At 37.8% G+C, this 22,150-nt stretch overlaps 1 protein-coding gene across 5 annotated transcripts in view; it reads right to left on the bottom strand.

Annotated features, from left to right (window-relative positions):
* The window catches only part of PRR29 (proline rich 29), a 709,947-nt gene that overhangs the window by 47,636 nt on the left and 640,161 nt on the right, over positions 1-22,150 (bottom strand). For all 5 annotated transcript variants that reach the window (XM_058180924.1, XM_058180923.1, XM_058180921.1 and 2 more), the window contains exon 3: positions 4,793-4,920. In XM_058180924.1, coding sequence (XP_058036907.1) covers positions 4,793-4,920 — 128 coding nt within the window. The remainder of the gene's footprint in view (positions 1-4,792; positions 4,921-22,150) is intronic.

Genomic DNA, 22,150 nt, shown 5'->3' with positions numbered 1-22,150 from the left:
AACTTCAAAACCCAGAACGGTTGAGAAACAAACTCTGTGCCAAAGAAGCTGCATCTGGAATCCCTCACCAAATGGTTGCAAAAACCATACTGAGGGAAGCATGATATAGCATCAGAGAAATTCTTCTAGAAGACAGAATTATCAGTTTCTTTGTGACAGGGGCAAAATGCCATTGGAGGGCCTCCCTGCCTCAAGTGCCTCATTTACATTCTTCTATTGAGATAATAGCACAGCATCTGCCACCATTTAGTCATCTGGAGAGGAGAGCAACACCCATATGCTGCAGATACTATGATACTGGTGAATAAATATTCGTCAACCCTGATGACCTGGCGTCTGTTCCAGACTGGCTGCTGTGCAAATCTTTGAAGTTGTTTAAAGTGTGCTGCAATGTAGATGATGAGCTCGGCAACGATGGAATAAATACATATTTAATTTCAATGTTTCTCAGGAAGCCAGGCCCTGAGTTGAAGTCACATGGCCCTTGAGCTGGCCTAATGTCTGCAGGAAAGGCATAGCTTGAATACATAAAATATTTAACCAGTGAGAGTGAAAAGTGAGGTTCCTAGTGTTTAGGCCAGTGTTTCTCAACCTTGACAAGTTGAAGATATGTGGACTTCAACTCCCAGAATTCCCATTTGAAGTCTTCACATCTTAAAGTTGTCAAGTTGAGAAACACTGGTTCAGACTGATCCAGAGAGATTTTTCTTTGCTATCAAAACTTCTGGAAGAGAAAATGGGATAGAGGAAGAATGATATTATTTATTTGGATCTGACCAATTTAAGTACCGTATATACTCGAATATAAGCCGATCCGAGTATAAGCCGAGGTCCCCAATTTTACCCCAAAAAACTGGGGTAAACTGGGGACTCGAGTATAAGCCGAGGGTGGGAAATGAGGCAGCTACCGGTCGGGGAAACCCTCCCTCCCTCAGCTGAGAAGGCTGGCGGCTCCCCCGCCTCTCACTGCACCGCAGGGCTTCCCGCTAATGCAAAAGCCCGCCAAGTTTGCGCCATCCGGTATAATGTGAAAAAAAGAAGAAAAAAAAAACTCGAGTATAAGCCGTATATACTCGAGTATAAGCCGAGGGGACGTTTTTCAGCACAAAAAACGTGCTGAAAAACTCGGCTTATACTCGAGTATATACGGTATGTGTTTTTCTTTCTTCAGAATCATGTAGATTTATTGAAAGTCCATAGTTCAATTCCTATCATCTTCAAGGCAGATTATTTTTGTTTCCTTGCTGCTGGCTAGCAATGCTCAGTCCACAAATTGTTCTTTTGCTTTCGCCATTGTATACCAATCAACGGACTGAATACCTTTCATGTTCTGGCTTATACAATCAAGATTATTTCTGAAGTGTTTCTCATTACCCACTCTTAAACAAGTACAGTCGTGCAAGATTAGAAGCTTAATTTCCTTGGTGGCCACTTGCTTGGCCCAAGTAAAAGGGGTCAGGGCCAAACAGTTCTATTTCTTCAATTTTCTTTTCCTTCCTAAGAAATTATACGTTGTCACTGGTGCCAAATGAGGCTTATTTGCTGAAACAATAATAGCAAGATATACCAATTTTCTTGGTATCTTAGAACCCCCAAACTGTTTTGGTATGATAAGCATATATGACACCTGGTAATATAATTGTAGTCTCTCTCCCTTTAAAATACTTTAGTCTCCCCACCCCAATCAAAAGGATTACAGTGGTTACCCATCAATATATATTACTTCAATAGCTTTGCAGCAATCAAGTAAAAGAGACTTAAAGTTTCTATCCCTTAACTGGAAAGAGACTGAAAGAATTTTGGGAACTCCAATTTTATAATGGAAGTTGTAATCCAAAAATCTGCTAGATTCTGGTCAAAGGAAAATAGATAGATTGTAATCTCACATTTATCATGATTAATTTGTATCAGTATTTATCAAACTTGGCAACCTTAAGATGTGAGGACTTCAACTCTCAGAATTTCCCAGCTATCCAACTGAATGCTTATAATAAGTAATATTGTCTCTGCCATGTGAAAAAAAATCATATTAAGAATTAATATGGACATTATCTTTATATGTTATGTATCTGTGCAGAGATACTCTGAAACAAGAAAAAGTATTCAAATGCCTGGTTTCCACATGGAAGAACTTTGATTCTATCATCAACATAAACTGGTCATTTCTATCTGTTCAACAAAATCAATCTGGTTAACAAGCAACATGAAATAATTTTAAAGAAGAAATGAAGGGAGTACATTAAGAAATGTATCAGTTCCTACTTGATGGTTTTTGCAAAAGAAAAGGAGGGAGAGAAATCAGAGGCAAGTGCTAAGCTCAACAGACAATGAGAGCAGATGGACAAAAGGGAGTTTGGGTAGGCTGAAATGGAGAAGCAATTCTACTTGTGTGATCTGATGTGATGTCTCATTAAAGAACCATTATTTCTTGCTCTTATTTCAGTATTCAGCAAAAGTCAAGGGTCATATATTCTTTCCACATTATGGGGAGGAACTTGCAGATAATTATTTGGAAAATAATAGATTGGAAATGGCTGCCAAAAAAGTAAGAAAAAGGATGGATCTAATGCATAGCCAAGGGATCCGAATTTTATCAGATATGTATTTCTATGTAACGTTTAGCTATCCCTCAGGACTGAGAACATCATTTATAAAAGGCTGTATATGAATTATTTCAATAAAATAGATAATGAAAGTTTTTTTTTCTATAAAGATTGTGAAGGAATCAGCTGTGTTGGGCAAGAGAGAAAACCCCCTGAATGTGCTGGGACAATGCGCAATGTCACTTTCTGATCAGAGATGGCAATCCTGGTCCCAACTGCCATCAAAACCTGAAGAAATAAGTGGTTTTGCTCACAGAGGAATAAAGTGTGGAATTCAATAAGCCCTGATAGATAACATTAAGTGAAGTCACTTAAAAATTCCATTGAGTCAATACAGGAAGCTAGGCTACATGGGAGTTCCTTAGTGAAGATACTGTATATGGGTTCCTGTTTAACATTCATCTTTTATGGGAAATACTTATTCCTAAAAAATAAGGATGATAGCCAAAGTCTTCTGAAACAGTACCAATCCAAGGTATGTTTTATCTTAAATCTAAATTCCCCCATCTGCTGCAGCCAAAACTTATTATGTCACATTCCTTCCACTTTATATTTCCGACTTCTCACATGATGATCAAAATTACCTCAGTCATATATTCAATAGCAAACTATTATTTCTGCTGGGATAATGTGAACTATAGTGCAATGCTTATAAAAAGCAACAACAGACTGGGAATGTTGGTTGGCATAGACCGGAGAAAACAAGCAGCTTCCCTTCATATATCTGGGCCTGCCATTCTCACAATCTTCTTCTGTTGGCCAGGTTGATTTGGGACTAGTAGCAACTGATGGCCAAAAGATTGGAAGGACACCAAGTTGTTTCCTCCTGTTTTAGTTGAAAAGTCTTTATTGCTTTCGTTTCTAGAGAGTAACATTTTGGGACAGTCATCCAAGAGCTTTCACACATCCATTCCACAACAATCCTTCTACTATTGCCTCTGTTTCTCTTGCCAGCTGACTTCTGTCTAATGCTCTCTGTGCCCTGCGTCAGCTGTTGCCTCTCAATTCACCAACACTCTATTCTCTGTTATTATAACCAATATACCACATATGGCTCCCAAGTCACAGAATATATAATGGGAATCCCTATTTTCTTTTTCTAAAACCAACCTCAGATATTTTTCTCTTATTTGGATGCTCTTTCTCTTTCCACATTGCCTGATCATTTCACACAATGAATCTCAAAGGCCCACTTCTGCCTTCCTACCCAGTATCACATTTCCAACCTTTTTGCTTAATTGAAGCTTTTTTAATTTTTATGGCCAAATTGACAGAAATGGTTGTTTCAGGGAATATTTCATCTTCCTCAGCATGCTGCCTTTGGCAGCATAATAACCTGCAAAGGAAGAAAGGTTCTGCAGCTTCAGTAATTACTTCCATAATACTATAGTGTGGACTAAATATGTACCAATCCCACAAAATGTCTTTCGGAAGATATTATAAATACTTGCCATTCCCTTATTTCAACATTGCTGGACTTGAAAAAACCTCATTTATGTGTGCAGAGTTACTTTTTTAATATATGATCTAGGACCACGGCTGACGGGCAAAAACATGAAAATGCTATTGCTGTGCAATTATTTATAAGCAAATAAAAATAAGGACAAGCTCTGCTGAAAGAGTCAATTAATCAGTGAGCTGACAAAACCTTGGCTTCTCCTTGATCTCAAGTAAGGCTACTTCTATGCTTACATTTGAAAAAGCTGTAGGTTATGCAACAATGCCAGACTATATACTAGAAGTATTTCATAATAGTGTTTCTTTTGTGATTTTTTTCACATTCATATAAACTGCACAAGACAGACTGACATACAATTTAAACCTCACATGAAAAAAACCTCTTTCTTAAAAATCTATTTACACAGTTCTTTTTATGAATGATTCAGAATGAATCAGGCTACAGAATTCTGGGAATTCTTATAAAATGGCAATTTTCAGGATTCTTGAAAGTATAAGTTAAACTATTATAAATCCAATTCAAGTTTCTTCTGTAGCTATGATCTTTTTATTTTGTCTTCATCATAATTCTCAACCCATTCTCAAAAGTCAACAGATGAGACCCAATCTCAAGATCAGTCTGCTTTTGTTAAGGTTGTCTTCAAAGCATTCAACCAAGGAAGCTTTTCTTTTCTTTCTGCCTTAGAAGTAAAGTAGGCAGGTACCTAACCTACTTGAGAAAAATAACTTACCCTTTGTTCTTGCATGGCTACAAAAGTTTGGAAACCAGGTGCCACACCAAACCCAAGTTCTTGAACAAATGGCGGCTCAGTCTGACTGTGGATCTGGACTTTGACTCCTGCTTCAAATGTTGTTTCATCTAACAAGAGAACAGAATATATGAATCAAGGATTATTCTCTTTACTATTCATGTTGTCTTGAATTTTCTGTTATGGATTGCACCAGTAGAGGCTAAACCAATTTCATTGTACACATGATGTACAATGACAATAAAGGCTATTATTATTATAACTAGAGAATACTGTGTTCTTTCAGAATTAGTGCTGCATAGATGCTAAGCTATATCATCACCACCTATCACCATTATGATTGGAATCTTGTAAAATCTTATAGTCTTTTTAATTTTTGTGGGTAAAATATACTATGATGCCAACTCATAGGAAGAGTCCAAATGCTACTACAGAAACATAGGGTGGCACCAGTAGATACGCAATACCAAACTCAAAAGGAGATATCTTAATTTCTGTGTAAACTATAGAGAAATAGTTCTCTTAAGTCCCAAGAGTTTCCTCTGGGAAATCATTTATAATTCTATTTTTAATCTCTTGGTGCAGATATTATATCATGATGAAATCCATACTATATCAATTCCCCTCATCCTTTTTTAGTATAATAAGACCATTACAGAGTTTTTCTTGCTAGTTACCCATAATTAAACTGTCTCCCATAAACTGGCTGACATTAATGTTGCAGCTCAGTAAAGCTTCTAGGATAATTAATCATTGGTTTAATTTTTTTCTGAGTTTGGAAACTATGCAGATTTAACTCTGTTGCATAGACAAAACAGCAGTTTTCAATTTTGTTTCTGCATAGTTATATCTAAAATTGTCCACTCTGTATTACCTGAATTACTACATCTGAATTTGTTCAGATATAACACATATATGAAGAGTTTTTGAAAAGTGGACTCGAAGCTCAAACTAAATGCTAGAGGAAAACACAGCTAACCTCCCTTTCCTGGCAAATACCACCCTATCTTGCAAGAAGTAACAAACAAATTGATGCATGTATTACTGATACATGACAGCATTGAGAATCCATTTTTCCCTACAGATTATCTGGGAATTGGGGTCACTGAGCTGTCAAACACATCCTCTACCTGTTTGGGGACTACCAGCTAATAACTCTTTATGGCATTCTCTGCATGTTTGTTCACATTTCACAATACTTTTCCATATTCAAGAGAGCATTTTGTCTCCCTCTGTTCATTTCAGCTCACCTGACAGCAGCCCTCTAGGAACTCAGCTGTCTGCCTGAGTTGCAGATGGCAGAGCTGCACAGGTAATTCCAATACTTCCTTCGTATTTGGCAAAAAAAATACCACAGCAAAAAAACAAAAACAAAAACTTTTCTAGTTTAAATCTCCTTGACACCGAGGTCATTTTCTTCATTTGGTTAATTTTACAAGCGGAATCTTTTTCACTGAAATGTTTTAATGCTGTGGGTTTTTTTTTTAGAGATACAGCAGAAAACACAGTGGATTTGGTCAGATTGTTTCAGCTTACAAGTGCTGTACACTGTTATTTTCTGTTGCTGCCTTTCTTTCTTTAGAGACATCTAAAAAATAAGTATGATTTTATTTTTAAGAGCACACACACAGAGACACAAGAATTCCCTTATATCATGCTGAAAAGCTTCTTTGGCAATCTGTGATGTGTGGTAAAGGAAAAATGTTCAGCTTGTTTACTTATATACTTTAAGATCTATACAACTCCAAATAACTCTGGGCAGAATGTGTGTGTGTGTGTGTGTGTGTGTGTGTGTGTGTGTGTGTGTGTATGAAAAAAGGCATGCTTCTTAGTTCCAATAGACTATATTGCTTAACTTGAGTTTCATTGATCGGCAACAGCCATATTTCAAGCTCAGCCCTGTCTGGTCAATACTCCTACCATCTGGGCTGATTATTTTGTTAGAAGTTTCACTTTGTGAGCACATCTGTGAAAGACAATCTGGCACATTTCATTCAAGCTGGCAAAGGGTGTGTGAATAGAGACACTTCGATTTATCATTACAGCTTCCCATTGTTATTTCTTCATGCTGTTTTTATGGCTCTCCAATGTGCAAAGAACAAAGCCTGCTATTTGTCAAGGAAAGTACTAGGAGAAACAAGAATACAGCGGAGAAAAGGCGCAGTGAAAGGCCAAAACTGGGGTTGAGAATGAATGCTGAATTTCAAAACTGTATATACTGTACTGTTTGCCAAGACTTCAGTGGTATTTAAGATCAGCTGTTTAGTTAGGTCTTTATAGGGTTTTAAAAACAGTTGAAAATGCACACATTGTGCAAAATGTAAAATTACTGTTATCTCCAGCTGCAAGGCTATGCTCAGCAATACTTTCGAGTAAGACAGTCCATTTTCAGAAATATGATAACAGAACACAAAGATCCATTTGCAGAGTGGACTTGTAATATACCCATTATTACTAGATCCCCACTGCACTTTGTTATTTATTGTGTTTTTATTCTGTTGCCATAAATAAAATGACTCTTAACAGTTTATACAATATAAAACATCATCAAAATATCCACAGCATAAATTGAAAACAATTAAGCAAAATCATATCATTAAAAAGTCACCTATTCAATTAAATGGATTTCAGATCTAAGCTAAAATGCTTTATGAAACAAACTAACATAAATTGAATGCAATCAGCGAGAAGGTCAGACAATTGGGAGACTTTCAGGAGGCCAGCACTGCTACTGAAAAGCAACAACTTTTAACTTCAGCTCATTCAAATTTTCAAAAATGGAGAACCATAAGCAGTTTCTTCTCAATGACCTTATGGGTTGGTTCTACTCCAGTTGAAGTTAACAATCCTGCAAGTACTTAGGTAATGAACTGTAATGGGCTTGGTGTGTCAAACCCCGCCCTTTAATTGCAGCTGGAAGTCAATCAGCAGCTCAAGGATAATATCCTCCTGTGTAAGCTAATACATTGCATTTTACATTTAGAATAGAATAGAATAGAATTTTTTATTGGCCAAGTGTGATTGGACATACAGGGAATTTGTCTTGGTGCATAGGCTCTCAGTGAACATAAAAGAAAAGATACCTTCATCAAGGCACAACACTTACAATACTTAATGATAGTCATAGGGTACAAATTTAACCCTTAATGATACACTTAATAATAGTCATAGGCTACAATTAAGCAATTAGTAAACAACCAATTACAGTATAAATGTAAGGATACAAGCAGTTTCCAGATACAAGTTGAAGGTAGTCCCATACAGACGATGCTGCAGTAGTCTAACCAGATGGCAATGATGACACAAGTTAGGCCGCAAGTTCTCTTGCACTAGGAAAGGCCACAACTGGTATATCAGCTAAAGCTAGGCAAAGGCCCGTTTAGTCATGTCTTCTAACTACTGCTTCAGCAGGAGCCCCCTTCAAGATAATGCCTTCCCATTAGAAGACAAAGCTGGTGTTAGCACAACCTTAATGGACAAACAGTATGGTCTTTCCTGGGTTCAACTTCAGATTGTTCTGCTCCATTCAGACCATGATATGTTTTTGGCAGATCTATCTCTTACCCAGTTTAGAATAGAATAGAATAGAATAGAATAGAATAGAATAGAATTTTTATTTGCCAAGTGTGATTGGACACACAAGGAATTTGTCTTGGTGCATATGCTCTCAGTGTACACAAAAGAAAAGATATGTTCATCAAGGTACAACATTTACAACACAATTGATGGTCAATATATCAATATAAATCATAAGGATTGCCAGCAACAAGTTATAGTCATACAGTCATAAGTGGAAAGAGATTGGCGATGGGAACTATGAGACGATTAATAGTAGTGCAGGTTCAGTAAATAGTTTGACGGTGTTGATGGAATTATTTGTTTAGCAGAGTGATGGCCTTCGGGAAAAAACTGTCCTTGTGTCTAGTTGTTCTGGTGTGCAGTGCTCTATAGCGTCGTTTTGAGGGTAGGAGTTGAAACAGTTTATGTCCAGGATGCGAGGGGTCTGTAAATATTTTCACGGCCCTCTTCTTGATTTATGCAGTATATAGGTCCTCAATGGAAGGCAGGTTGGTAGCAATTATTTTTTCTGCAGTTCTAATTATCCTCTGAAGTCTGTGTTTTTCTTGTTGGGTTGCAGAACCGAACCAGACAGTTACAGAGGTGCAAATGACAGACTCAATAATTCCTCTGTAGAATTGGATCAGCAGCTCCTTGGGCAGTTTGAGCTTACTGAGTTGGCGCAGAAAGAACATTCTTTGTTGTCCTTTTTTAATGATGTTTTTGATGTTAGCTGTCCATTTTAGATCTTGTGATATGATAGAACCTAGAAATTTGAAGGTTTCTACTGTTGATACTGTGTTGTCTAGTATTGTGAGAGGTGGAAGTATGGAAGGGTTTCTCCTAAAGTCTAAAAAAACTCTACTAAAGTCTACTAAAGTTTAGTAGGATGGCTGAGCTGGGTCACTCATTATAAAACTTCTCTACTTTGAAAATAGTTTATATCTTATTTTAAAAGGATGGGGAGCTCTGTACAATATTCAGGTTCAGGGTGAGGAAGAAGGATTGTTTCCATCATGACCTAGTTTGCACAAATGTGGCAAAGTATTAATGGTGAGGTGGATTTGAAGCACAGTAACACAAACATCCCATTAGAAATAATAGCTATAACTGGGTGCACATCTGAATATGAATGTCCTCAGTTTGCCCAATATTCCAATGAGATGCATATACTTGTATGTTTCTTGATCTTATTAATCATTCATAACAACATCCATCTAAACGTATAGTGAGAGAAAAGTATTGTTATCAGTGCTGGCAGCCCATGAAGTTCCAAGTGCATTGACAAAAGGTACATTGTCCTCAATAGATGAGAATATTTGTAGCTCAGGGTTGAACTGTGAGGTCCTTGGTGCTTAGTTTTTTTCTTGCAGATGTTCATTACTGAACTAGGTAACATTATCAGTGCTAGAGGGAGTGAGGTTTGCTCTCTGTTTATATACAAACAGCTTGCTCTGTCAGTGTTGGTGGGACAGTGATGGTGGTTCCTTGATTAGGGTACTGTTTACTTACCTAAACAAAAGGAAAGTATTAATTCTCTTCAAATCTGAGGGAAATAATCAGAGCAGCTTATTTGTAATGAAATCTAATTCAACTGTGTTGTTGTGTGCTAGTATCTATGCTAGTAGATTCTTGAATACTTGGATTAAAATAAGTAATCCCACCCTCAACCTCTGAACTGCTCTCAAATCTGACTCCTGCATTCCTGGCGGTCTGGGCTTAAAATAAAAATCTGTTCAAGATTTCCCCCCCCCCTACACCCACTTGTGTCTCAAAAAAGAAATTGGGAAAAGAAAGGTTATTTCTACATCATACAAAATATGCAGAAAAGTAACAATAGAGGAACTTTTACTTATTTCTTTTACATTATGAACACTCAACAATTTACTAGCTAAATGAGGTTTAACTAGTATCTGCTATCTTTGGCGGCTCTTTAGAACCAGCTCAGTATTGGATTCAACAAACATAGGTAACTTCTGATTCTGTGATATTGTAAGCCAATAGTTCCGTTTGTTTCTGCCTAGTAGCTTCAGATTACAGAAGCATATACCCAACAACTTGTATCAACTGAAATTCCTTTTGCAGTCATGTGTCTCCGTATAACTATTAACAGTCTTGCTCCTCAAAACTCATTTCTGGTTATCTGTTCTCCTCTGAGATTGAATTTCAAACCTAAAATTGGAAATATGCAGATCAGTTCTCTCTTCAGCTGGCCAAAGTCCAGTTTTGGCTGATAAAACAGCAGGTGTATTTCTGGAGCTGCCAAAAGAGCAAATTATAATAAAAACCTATAGTACAATAAAGCTCAAAAGCCACAGATATATACATTTTCTCCAAGCTGATGATGGCCAGATGCGCTACAATGCAACTTCCAACATTCCCAGGGGCAGGGCTACTAATCATCCTTGTTGTAGATAGATGGGAGCCAGAACAGGAAGGCTAGTAAAAATTACAAGCCTAAAACGTATAAAACTATTTCAGGACAGAAGATAAACTTTCCAGGCTCCTTTTCATTTTGAAATAAACAAATTCAACAATTTTCTTCAACTGCAATTTATATGAGGAAGTTATTAGTGTGTCCAGATTTTCAAAACATAATAAAAAACAGAGGATAGGATGGAAGAGTAACATCACATCAAACATGCCTGTTCTGTGCAAGATACTCCTCTCCCAGTCTGCTCCAAAACAACAACGTTTTGACAAGCCTACTTCTTATCTTTCCTCCTTTAGGTTACTATGTACCATAAATCTGTGATTTCCGACCGCTAGAATAACAGAAGGTGTTGCAGCCAAGTATATTACACTTGTAGAGTATTTTTAGCAGAGCAGATTGTGCTCACAGCCAAAATCCAGAGGCCATATGCCCTGATGTATATTATTAAAAAGTATATTATAAAATATCTAGGACAGAAAGAAGTTGTCTCTGGATCCCTAGGGAGAACTCACCTGCCACAACTGAAAACTAAGCATGTGGCTTCTTGAGCATCCTGCCAGAAAACCAAATGATAACTATGAATAGCATAACTAAATACCAATTTCTTGAAGTATCCTTTGATGCTGAATGGGGAAACAGGTTAGGAAAAGGCTGTAGCCCTTTTTTCTTTCTTGGCTGTGGCCTTTTTCTGAGGACACCCCATTTTCGAAGGAAGAGCGCAGACATGTGAAAAGTAACTTCATGCTTCTTCCATGCTATCTGCTTCCATGCTTAAAAGAAGTATTGGACAAGTTCTAGGCATCAGTTTTAAAAACTGGTTCTTGTTCCATTAAAATTCATTTTTGTGTTTTATTTCAAAGGTTAAGAGAGATTCAAAAGAATCGCCTAGGTGCATTATGGCGTACTTTCTGTCATTTAGTTATGAGATGATAAAGGATAAATGTATAAATGTATAAATGAATTAGCCTGTTGTCTGCATGAAAACACAGAAAAAAGTATCATGAATGAGTGTTACACTTTTTTTTTCCAGATTGGGAAATGGAATGGCCCCAAAATCTAGCATGATAGAAAGAAGCAGGATGCATTTTCATTGCCTGCAATACAGTAGGCTGCAGCGCAAATTCTCAAGTTGTTTGAATATGGAAGAGACACGTAAGTCTTTCACAGAGGAAAAATACTTCCCCAAAATTGCAGTGTTTAAAACTTCTCAGCTCTTAATTCCCATCCCATCCTGAAAAAAATCTATAGATGCTTAACCTAACTTGCTTTCCATTAGACGTTTCTTGTGCATTCCTGGGGATGGGATGGCACTCTGTCCATCAACACAAAAACTCTCCCTGTTGCTATTCTAGAACTTACTTTGTTTATTGTTTGCAAGCCAATAAAATGTTGGAAAATGTAAAGAAGAAGCTGACAGCACGACAATTCTCAAAAAACCAATTGTAGTGTGTTGAAAGAAGCCAGTTTAAGCACGATCAAACATCAAGATGGGTTGGTACAGTGGAGAAAAAAATACAAAGCAAAAACAAAAAAATTCCATTGTTCAACTGTTTCGGTTCAGGAGATATATTGCAAAGTCCAAAATAATTCAAAAACACTTCTTAAATTTTTGCTGGATTTATGCCTGCTTAATTATGAAGCAGATTGAATTTATTAGTGTCAAACAGTTCCACTCCTGTGGGCAAATTCAGAGTTCACTTTCATAATTATACTGTTACCAGCTACTGCCTCTTTTTTTAATGCATTCTTTCCATGAACAGGTAGTAATAATTTTTAATATTAAAGTTTCCAACTTCTGAGAAAAAGACCCATCTAAAAATATCTCAATTAAGATGTTAACCTCTATGATTATAATAAAATTAGGATCATTTGAACAGAACTGCTTAATAAATATATGAGAGCAATATTGAATGCAAATAAAGTAAGAATTATTAGTTTTATCACAAATGAGGGCTTTTTGGAAATTAGAAATCTGACTACCTCAATTAAAAATTCTGATAATTGCAATTGATTCGTCTAGCTTGCAGAACAGAATAGGCGAAGATAGCTTGAAGCATAAAGTTATGAGGTCAAGCAAAACTAAGAGATGCATGTTATAACCAAGTTGATCACTCTCATCTTTCTTCTAGGTAACATAAATTAAAAGGGATTATTAGACACTTTAATACCTTACACATAAGAAAGATCAAGAGCTCTAATTACTTTTAATGTTTCTTTAAACCAAAGTTGAAATTATTAAGTTTAAAGAATTTGAGTATTGTCATAGTTTGCTTACTAATGTAGTTATTTAGTTTTTAAAATTATGCAGTTGTATATGACTTTTTAAAATCTCCATCCCAGATTCCAAATTGTGTTTCAGTAACTGTTCTGATCAGTTGTAGGAGGTCTAATTTAATGAGCAATGAAGCTGAAATTTGAGGGTTTTGTACCATATATTCTGATGTTCATTAAGGATAGCTGTCAGCTGGTTCAGCAATTTTAAACCAGGAAAGCACCAGGCAGGGATAACAAACTAACTGAACTCAGTATTAAACAATACTGAGAGTTATGGATACTATTACACTGACAGTGTTGGTAGACTTCCCTTTGGTTATAACAGAGATCCTCACATATAAAAAGAGTGAGAATGCACTCCAAATAACTAGAGGCCTTTAGACTACTATGTATTGCTATTACGTCAGATTTTTAAGTAAGGTACTATCATAATTTTTTACTTAGAAACTGAATTCCTGAAGCCTTTAAATAAGGTTTCTCAACACTAGATCACTCATGCACTACCTAGTTAAGAAATAATTCTCGTCTTCTTATGGGAAAACTATGTGTGGTGCTAAGGATTTAATGGCTGCATTGGATTCTGTTCCAAAGACTAACCTATAATTACAATGAGAGGGGTTTCCTCTGGATAGGTTGCTAACTTTATCAGTGACCCATGATACTTAAGATGAGTTCACTTTCCAGCTTTGGGGCTGAATGTAAAATCTGCCTTTATTTTATTAGATAGATAGATAGATAGATAGATGATAGATAGATAGGTAGATAGATAGATGAAAGATAGATAGATGATAGGCAGACAGACGGATGATGGATGGAGATCTATCTATCTATCTATCTATCTATCTATCTATCTATCTATCTATCTATCTATCTATCTATCTATCTATCTATCTATCTATCTATCTATGTAGGTCTTTGGTTTTTCGGGTTTTCTCCCACGTAAAATTGGAAGTGTCTTGGCAACGTTTTGACGAAGTCTCATTCATCATCTTCAGGCTGGTGTCTACAGCTTCGTGCTTCTAGGAGCAATGCTCCTAGAATTTTACGTGGGAGTCTTATCAAGACTTCTCTTCAAACACAAGGAAGGCAGCTAGGCAGACATAGCAACTATACCTACCGTGCAACAGATTCTGCATTCCCTGCCTTGGATTTAACAGTCCCCCCAGTTCTCAATAATTTGAGAGGATAAAGTTAGAATGTGATGAGTGACAGCAACTAAGTCTCAGAGTCACCAAGAAATATCTGATTTACATAGAGCTCCTTTGAAGTAACCTGCTGAGAGAAATCAAGTTTGTTCAGGGCAAATTGTGCTCAAAGAAGGGCAGAGCATCTGCTACTTAGGAAGCTCCCGGGGCAGTTCAAAGGTCCTGGAAGGATGTAGCTTTGCCAAGGCCAAATCTGACTTCCATAGAAGCTTTGCTACCCCAAAGTTCCTAGCATTTGATTTCAGTTCATATGTTTAAATTTAAGTTCATTTACTCCTTCAGATTCTGTATCCACAGTGAGCTTGCTTTTGATGCTGATCTTGGATTTATGATAAGAGTAGCTTGATGAGTTTATTGAAGTAATAAATAGACAACAAGATGTTGCTTGAGAGCCTGGGATAGTCAGCAGTCTATACCCATGAAAAAGAAACTATGCACAATTTCTTACAATGCTAGAAATATTTGCAAAGTATGAATCAGAGCTTAACACTCTTTCCAATATCTCAAGTTTCTCAGTGACAAAGGACTAGAGGAGTCATGCTGGACACCAATAATTTTACTGGCTTGAGTTGGGGCCAAATAGATTCTTCAATGCGCCCATTGTGGCAATCTGTGAATGTTGTCAAATATTTAGCAAAGAGAAACTGCCAATTTATTGAGAAGCCAGCTGGAGGCAAATGTTATACACATGCATGACCGTGTATTCCCTGTTTCTTAGCAGATGGAAAGCTCCACCCTTTAAATTTATTCCTGCTCATTGCTCTAAGGCAGTTTTGTTTAACCAGAGAATTACAGTTCCCCACATCTGGAAGTTGCCAATTGTGAGAGACTGCTTTGATGTATACCTGAGATTATAGGAAACATTTCAGGGAAGGCAAATATAATTTTATCCTAAGATACAGCTGTGTTCCACGGTAGGTTTTACTTAATTGTGCTTTTCAGTTTTTGTCTTTCCAATTATGACACAGTTTATCTATGATTCTTTCTGTGGCAGTCAATTTTTCTTAAAATAAGTTGTGGGCTTCAGCTTTTCTTAGTCCAGAATGACTAAGAATGATTTAATGATTTGACTGGTTTTTGCATAAGAAGGGATCCAACTCTTTACACTTTTGGGAAATCACACCATTTTTAGCATGAGTTTTTTATCTATAACTTGAAGTGAACCATAAGATATCAATGTTGCAGATTTAAATTTCAGCCACATTTATTTTATTATTTATATTTATTGAGAACTTTACATACAATAAGGATAAATGTAAGCTTCTTCCAACATGTTAAAAACAAGAAAAAAGTCAAGGAAACAATTGGCCCATTGCTGGGAGAAAGTGGCAAGAACATGACAAGCAACAGGGAGAAAGCAGATCTACTTAACTCATATTTTGCATCTGTCTTTACACAAAAGGAAAAAACAATCCAACCTATCAAAAACAGCACTACAAAAAACAGATTAGAAACACAAGTTAAAATAGGGAAGAAAATGGTAAGTGAACACCTGTCTACCCTAGACGAGTTCAAATCACCAGGACCGGATGGATTACACCCCAAGGTTCTGAAGGAACTGGCAGACGTGATCTCAGAACCACTGAACTATATCTTTCAAAGATCCTGGAGCACAGGGGAGCTGCCAGAGGACTGGAAAAGAGCTGATGTAGTTCCCATCTTCAAAAAAGGAAAAAAAACAGACCCAGGAAACTACAGACCTATCAGCCTGACCTCAATACTGGGGAAGATTCTAGAAAAGATAATCAAGCAACGAATCACCAAACACCTAGAAGCAAACAAAGTAATAACCAAAAGCCAACATGGGTTTGTCAAAAACAGATCATGCCAGACTAATCTTATCGCATTCTTTGACAAAATGACAAAATTAGTAGACCAGAGGAATGCTGTCGATATAATTTACTTGGACTTCAGTAAAGCATTTGATAAAGTAGACCATAACCTACTACTAGATAAAGTAGAAAAATGTGGGTTAGACAGCACCACCACCAGATGGATTCGTAACTGGCTGACCAACCGCACTCAACGTGTAGTCCTCAATGGAACTACATCCACATGGAGGGAAGTATGCAGTGGAGTACCCCAAGGCTCTGTTTTAGGCCCAGTACTCTTCAACATCTTCATCAATGACTTGGACGAGGGGATAGATGGGGAACTCATCAAATTTGCAGATGACACCAAGCTGGCAGGAATAGCCAACTCTCCAGAAGATAGGCTCAAATTACAGAAAGATCTTGACAAACTTGAACATTGGGCGCTATCTAACAAAATGAAATTCAACAGTGAAAAAAGTAAGATTCTACATTTAGGCAAAAAAAACAAAATGCACAGGTACTGTATATGTGGTACCTTGCTCAATAGTAGTACCTGTGAGAGGGATCTTGGAGTCCTAGTGGACAAACATTTAGATATGAGCCAGCAGTGTGCAGCAGCTGCTAAAAAAGCCAACACAGTTCTGGGCTGCATAAACAGAGGGATAAAATCAAGATCACGTGAAGTGTTAGTGTCACTTTATAATGCCTTGGTAAGGCCACACTTGGAATATTGCATCCAGTTTTGGTCTCCACGATGTAAAAAAGATGTTGAGACTCTAGAAAGAGTGCAGAGAAGAGTAACAAAGATGATTAGGGGACTGGAGGCTAAAACATATGAAGAACGGTTGCAGGAACTGGGTATGTCTAGTTTAATAAAAAGAAGGACTAGGGAAGACATGATAGCTGTGTTCCAATATCTCAGGGGTTGCCACAAAGAAGAGGGAGTCGGGCTGTTCTCCAAAGCACCTGAGGGTAGAACAAGAAGCAATGGGTGGAAACTGATCAAGGAAAGAAGCAACTTAGAACTAAGGAGACATTTCCTGACAGTTAGAACAATTAATAAGTGGAACGACTTGCCTGCAGAAGTTGTGAATGCTCCAACACTGGAAATTTTTAAGAAAATGTTGGATAACCATCTGACTGAGATGGTATAGGGTTCCTGCCTAGGCAGGGGGTTGGACTAGAAGGCCTCCAAGGTCCCTTCCAACTCTGTTGTTATGTTATGTTATATGTTACGTTAAGCAAAAACAAAAGAAAAAAGTGCAAAGAAAGCAATGAAAGCAACTAAAGTTATGAAATATAACAACTTCCAACCTTTTCTTCAACAAATTAGAATCTTATAGCTCCTCACTTTTAGATGTTACACAAATCCTTTCAGTCCCTCACCGAATACCTTTTTAAAATGTGTAAATTGTAACATTTTTTCTTCTTTCAGTAGAAAAAATCCAGATCAGATTTTCAGTCTTTCAAGAAATTTTTTTTGTTATTTTTTCTCAGGTCAGCTTTGCCATTTCATCAACATATTTTATCTTGTTATTGAATTTATGTTCTGCCTTTCTATTTATTCCAACCCTACAAAGGGCTACAATTTTCTTTTAAAAAAATACGGACTATAAACAACAGCAACAACAAATGCTTAACATGCCCTATTAAAAAAAATTACATATTGGTAAAATATGTATTTTTTAACCATCTTCCTAAACCCTAAGTCAAAAATACCTTCTTAGCACATTTCAGAGCTTGGAAACTTCACAGAAGGCCCTTTTCCATTTATTTGATAGTTGATAGTTCTGATAATAAGAGTATCTTCAGAAGGGCTTCTCCTGGGCTCATAACTGGGTAGAGGCTTGCAAGATAATCAAAACAATTTAAAGGTCAACACTGGTTCCTTCATTTGTGCTCAGTAGGCAATTAATAGCCACTGCAACTCTTTCATATAAACTTCGTAGCCTGCACAGCTAGCAATCTAACTGCCTCATTTTGCAAAGATTTCTGGATACTTTAAAGGGCAGCCCTATGTGAAACTCCCTGCAACAGACAAGAAGGACTGCAACCAAGACATGGATAATTGTTACTAACTCTGATACCTTAGGAAGCAATTCAGATGATTGCTAACTATAACTGTACAATAATAAACACATTCACTCCTACATCCAACTACATCTGAAGATAACAAGCATTTCCAAATTGTGAACTCAAAAGAATATCAATCACAATGACTGAAGGGATATGCATATCTTCTGGGAAGGATGTGTAGGTTATAGACTGTATAAGATCACATCTATCTATTGTAGAGAAGACAACGTCATTTCAAAACTTCAGTTTTTTCTTCTTGCACTTTTCCCTTTTCTCTTTAGTTTTCTTTTTACTTTATGTAAAATTCTCAATAATTTTTTTTTAAAAAAGTTGATCGCAGGGTGTTTTAAATAACAAGGTGTCCCGAAATACTCCTTACTATTTGTGCTATTTGTATAGGGTCATGTTATTCTGTCTCCCATGAAAATGGGGTAGCATGTTCATCAGGGACAATTTTTACAACAATTCCAATCTCAGGGTCTCACTTTAACAAAAGAGCATATCTGGTCTAGTAGCTTATTCCTGCAGTGATCAGCCAAATGGCTTCAGTGATTTGAAAACTGAATGAGAACAGTAATGCTTTCCCTGCTATCCTCTGAAAATGGTATTCAGAGGCCCAGTGGTTCTAAATAGTAATAAAAGGCAACTCAAGCTGTGTAAAACCTCTTTAGGCCATCATATTGTTATATGTGACCAGTTCCACCACAGGTGAAATTACTCCTCGTGATTGCCATGTGCTCTTTATTCTGAAAAAAAATAAATAGGGTATACACTTGGTACTCCTGCAACTGTGCAATAATGAACATCTGTAAGAGTAAGCATGCTGTTTTCCTATGAAGACAGCTTTCCAGATTGAACTATTAAAAGTGTTATAACTCCTACCTAGCTCCTAACTCCCACCTATACTTCCATCTCCATATAATCCAGCACATATACAGTAGAAGGCAACAGGTTGTGGAGAAATGATGTAAGAGTTGTTGCACACTTAAGAGAGACACAGAAACAGCTCCATCTGTTATGTTCAGTTCATGTTTGGAACCTTTTCTCTATCCAAAACTTGTTCAAAGTGAGACAGATAGTGATACGAGAAAGAGGTTGATTGGCTGCAGTGCTCTCCTTATGAAATTATCCCCACTGGAAAGCACTAATGACTTTTCATGCAAGCTGAGGGCCTTCTTATGGTTACACTGATTTTCATTTTATGAACCGATTCCATGATTATTGCTGCACTTGGCTCTTGTAATTATTATCTATCATAACAAAAGAATGGCATCTGGGAAAGTAAAAAATAGAAATCTATGCACTGCTTGGCTAAATTATATTAAATTATATTCATGATCTGTGTGGTGCATTAGAGACAGTCACCCTTGCTTCTCCATCCATTGGACTGAAGCTCATATACTACTCAAAATCTAGAAATATACTTTTGTCCAGCAGATAGAACCATTCCATTAACAAGACCTCTGTGTGAAAACTTATCTAACTGTTCCCTTAGCTTCAGTGCCCCTTGCCTCTAAAACATTATCTTTAAAAAAAAACAAGTGTGCAAGCAAATTTGAAGGACTTGTCTACCATGAGAGACGAGTTGCTCGTCTACCATGAGAGACGAGTTGCTCGAGAAGCAAATAATATTGTGGGAAAGCAGTGATTTTTAACTGTTTATTTTCATTGCATTTGTTTCTAGCCTGAAAGGGAAAGTGTTGTTTGCATCACAAAGTAATTCAACTGCATTCTTTGATTTGCAGAGGAAGAAGTACCACTCTCTATACCTTGGAAGGCAAAATTTCCCAGATCAGTTCTACAGGTTGCAGAAAGGAGGGGATGGATGAATTGAGATACAGGAGCCAACATCTTTGCATATATGAGTTTTTGAAGTTGTATTTTATTTTCAGTCGTTTTTTGCATCACCACAACAATGCTTAATTATTCTTGCAGCAAGCAGAATATTTATAGGTTCTTATAATATCCATGTAAATAACCAATTCAGGCAGTTATGATTGTTATGGATATAAATATCTGCTGCCGGCAGCTTTCAAGATGAGACAGCCAAGATGGATTGCTGCTAACGAGTTGAAGGTTAGTTTGGATAAACACTGACAATCTCTTTCTTACAGCCTGAGAAGCAGGACAATTCATACAGGACAAACACTCCACAAAAAGAGCCTTCCTGTAGACTCCTGCAGTGAGTAATCTCTCTTATCAATACAGTTGCAACCTTGACTGCTCATACAAGTCCGTGATCATTGCAGCACTCATATTATGCAATCTTAAAATCATCTACAAAGCATTCCAAATCTAAGCACAGATTTTAAGATAGTGTTGTAAGAATGTGATTTTGAGTCTCTTTTATGCTATCCATGTAAGTGTGAGAATGTCACTGATGCAGGACAGGATGCAGTGGAAGAGAGACATTTTAAAACTGAATATATTATATTCAGATATTATTATGTCTGAATATATGTATATTATGTCCACTATATACTGAAATTTAGTCAGTGTTTGATTGGCATAAAGAGTGGTGATGAATCTTACTTAGAAACATTCTAATTTTTAAAAACCTGGGATAGTTACATTTTGCACATATATAAGCATTTTTTTCCATTTCCCATGTCGTACATTTAATATTTTGTTACTGCAAATGTCTATTCTTCTCCCCCAAGCTGAGTATTTGACTCATGGTCTAACTCAGGTGTTGGCAACCCGCAGCTCCGGAGCTGCATGAGGCTCTTTGGACCTCCTTCTGCGACTCCCTGTCCCATCACTGCCTGGCCCCGCCCTCGCCCTCCCCTCCCCTCCCAGTCACTCCTGGTCTGGTCTAAGAAGGTAAGAGCGATGGCAGCAGATGGAGAAGCCTCCAGGGCTGATTCTCCGGTGCCTCACTCTTTCTGGACTTCTTCCAGCCCTTGTTGGTGCTGGGCATGCCTCGGTCGCTTAGAGAGATACGCTACCTGTTCTCCACAGGTTGAGAGAGAGATACACAGAGAGGGAGAGAAAGGGAGAGAGAGGGAGAGGGGGAGAGTGATACAGAGAGAAGGGGGAGAGAAAGGGGGTAGATAGGAGAGAGACATAGAGGGAGGGAGAGGGGGGGAGAGAGACATAGAGAGATGGAGAGAGAGAGAGAGAGGAAGCGAGACATACACAAAGAGAGGAGGGAGAGAGAAATATAGAGAGATAGGGGAGAGAGAGACATAGAGAGATACAGAGAGAGAGGGGAAGAGAGGGGGGAGACAGAAGGGTTTTATGGTTCCTGGTGGTTTTTTTTAAACAACTGGTTCTCTGCCCTAATGACCTGCTAGTAGGCATGGCTAATGTCAGGCCTGGAAACCATATTAGACTTTAGGTTTCCAGACGCTGCCACATTTTTCCCCTGAGGGGAAGAAGGGGGGCTGAGGGGTATGGTAACATTCTTTAGACGGTCAAGGTCGGATGGGGTTCACATCTGCAGGAAGAGTGGCAAGAAGATATTCGAATGGACTGGGAGAACGTGGGACCATGTGACCATCAAAGGGGTCAGGGGGGTGGGACTCTTGGGGTTTGTATAACTGGGGAAAAGAATCCGGAACTTCAGTTTTGGAATTGCACTCATCGTGTGCCAGTCTCCTCATGCTAGTAAAGAACTCTGGAAAAGAAATGTCTCTGAGTTTCTTTTACGCAGAAGAGGTATTTCTGGAACCTTGACATTATTCCAAAACTGATAACTTTCTTTTGCTAACGGTACCCTCTCCTCCTCTCAGAGGGGGCCCGTTAGAGGGGTGCTGGGCCCCAGTCTCCGCAACCTCCACAGCGGTGCAAAGACCCAGTGAAGATGGAAGAGCAGCAAGTTGAGAGCGTAGAAGGAGCGGCGAAACATGATCCTGACAATTTAGTTGAAGTCACCTATTTCCCATCTGACGAGAGGACCCGAAACCCCGAAGTGGTAGAGCCTGCTTGTCAGCTTGGAGCACGGCCCAAGGACTCTGATTCATGGGTAAGCTGCCAG

The sequence above is a fragment of the Ahaetulla prasina genome, chromosome 4 (assembly GCF_028640845.1).
Source record: "Ahaetulla prasina isolate Xishuangbanna chromosome 4, ASM2864084v1, whole genome shotgun sequence".
In the NCBI taxonomy this organism is placed as follows: domain Eukaryota; kingdom Metazoa; phylum Chordata; class Lepidosauria; order Squamata; family Colubridae; genus Ahaetulla; species Ahaetulla prasina.
Note: the sequence above shows the minus strand (reverse complement) of the source record. Positions and strands in the feature narration are given on the sequence as shown.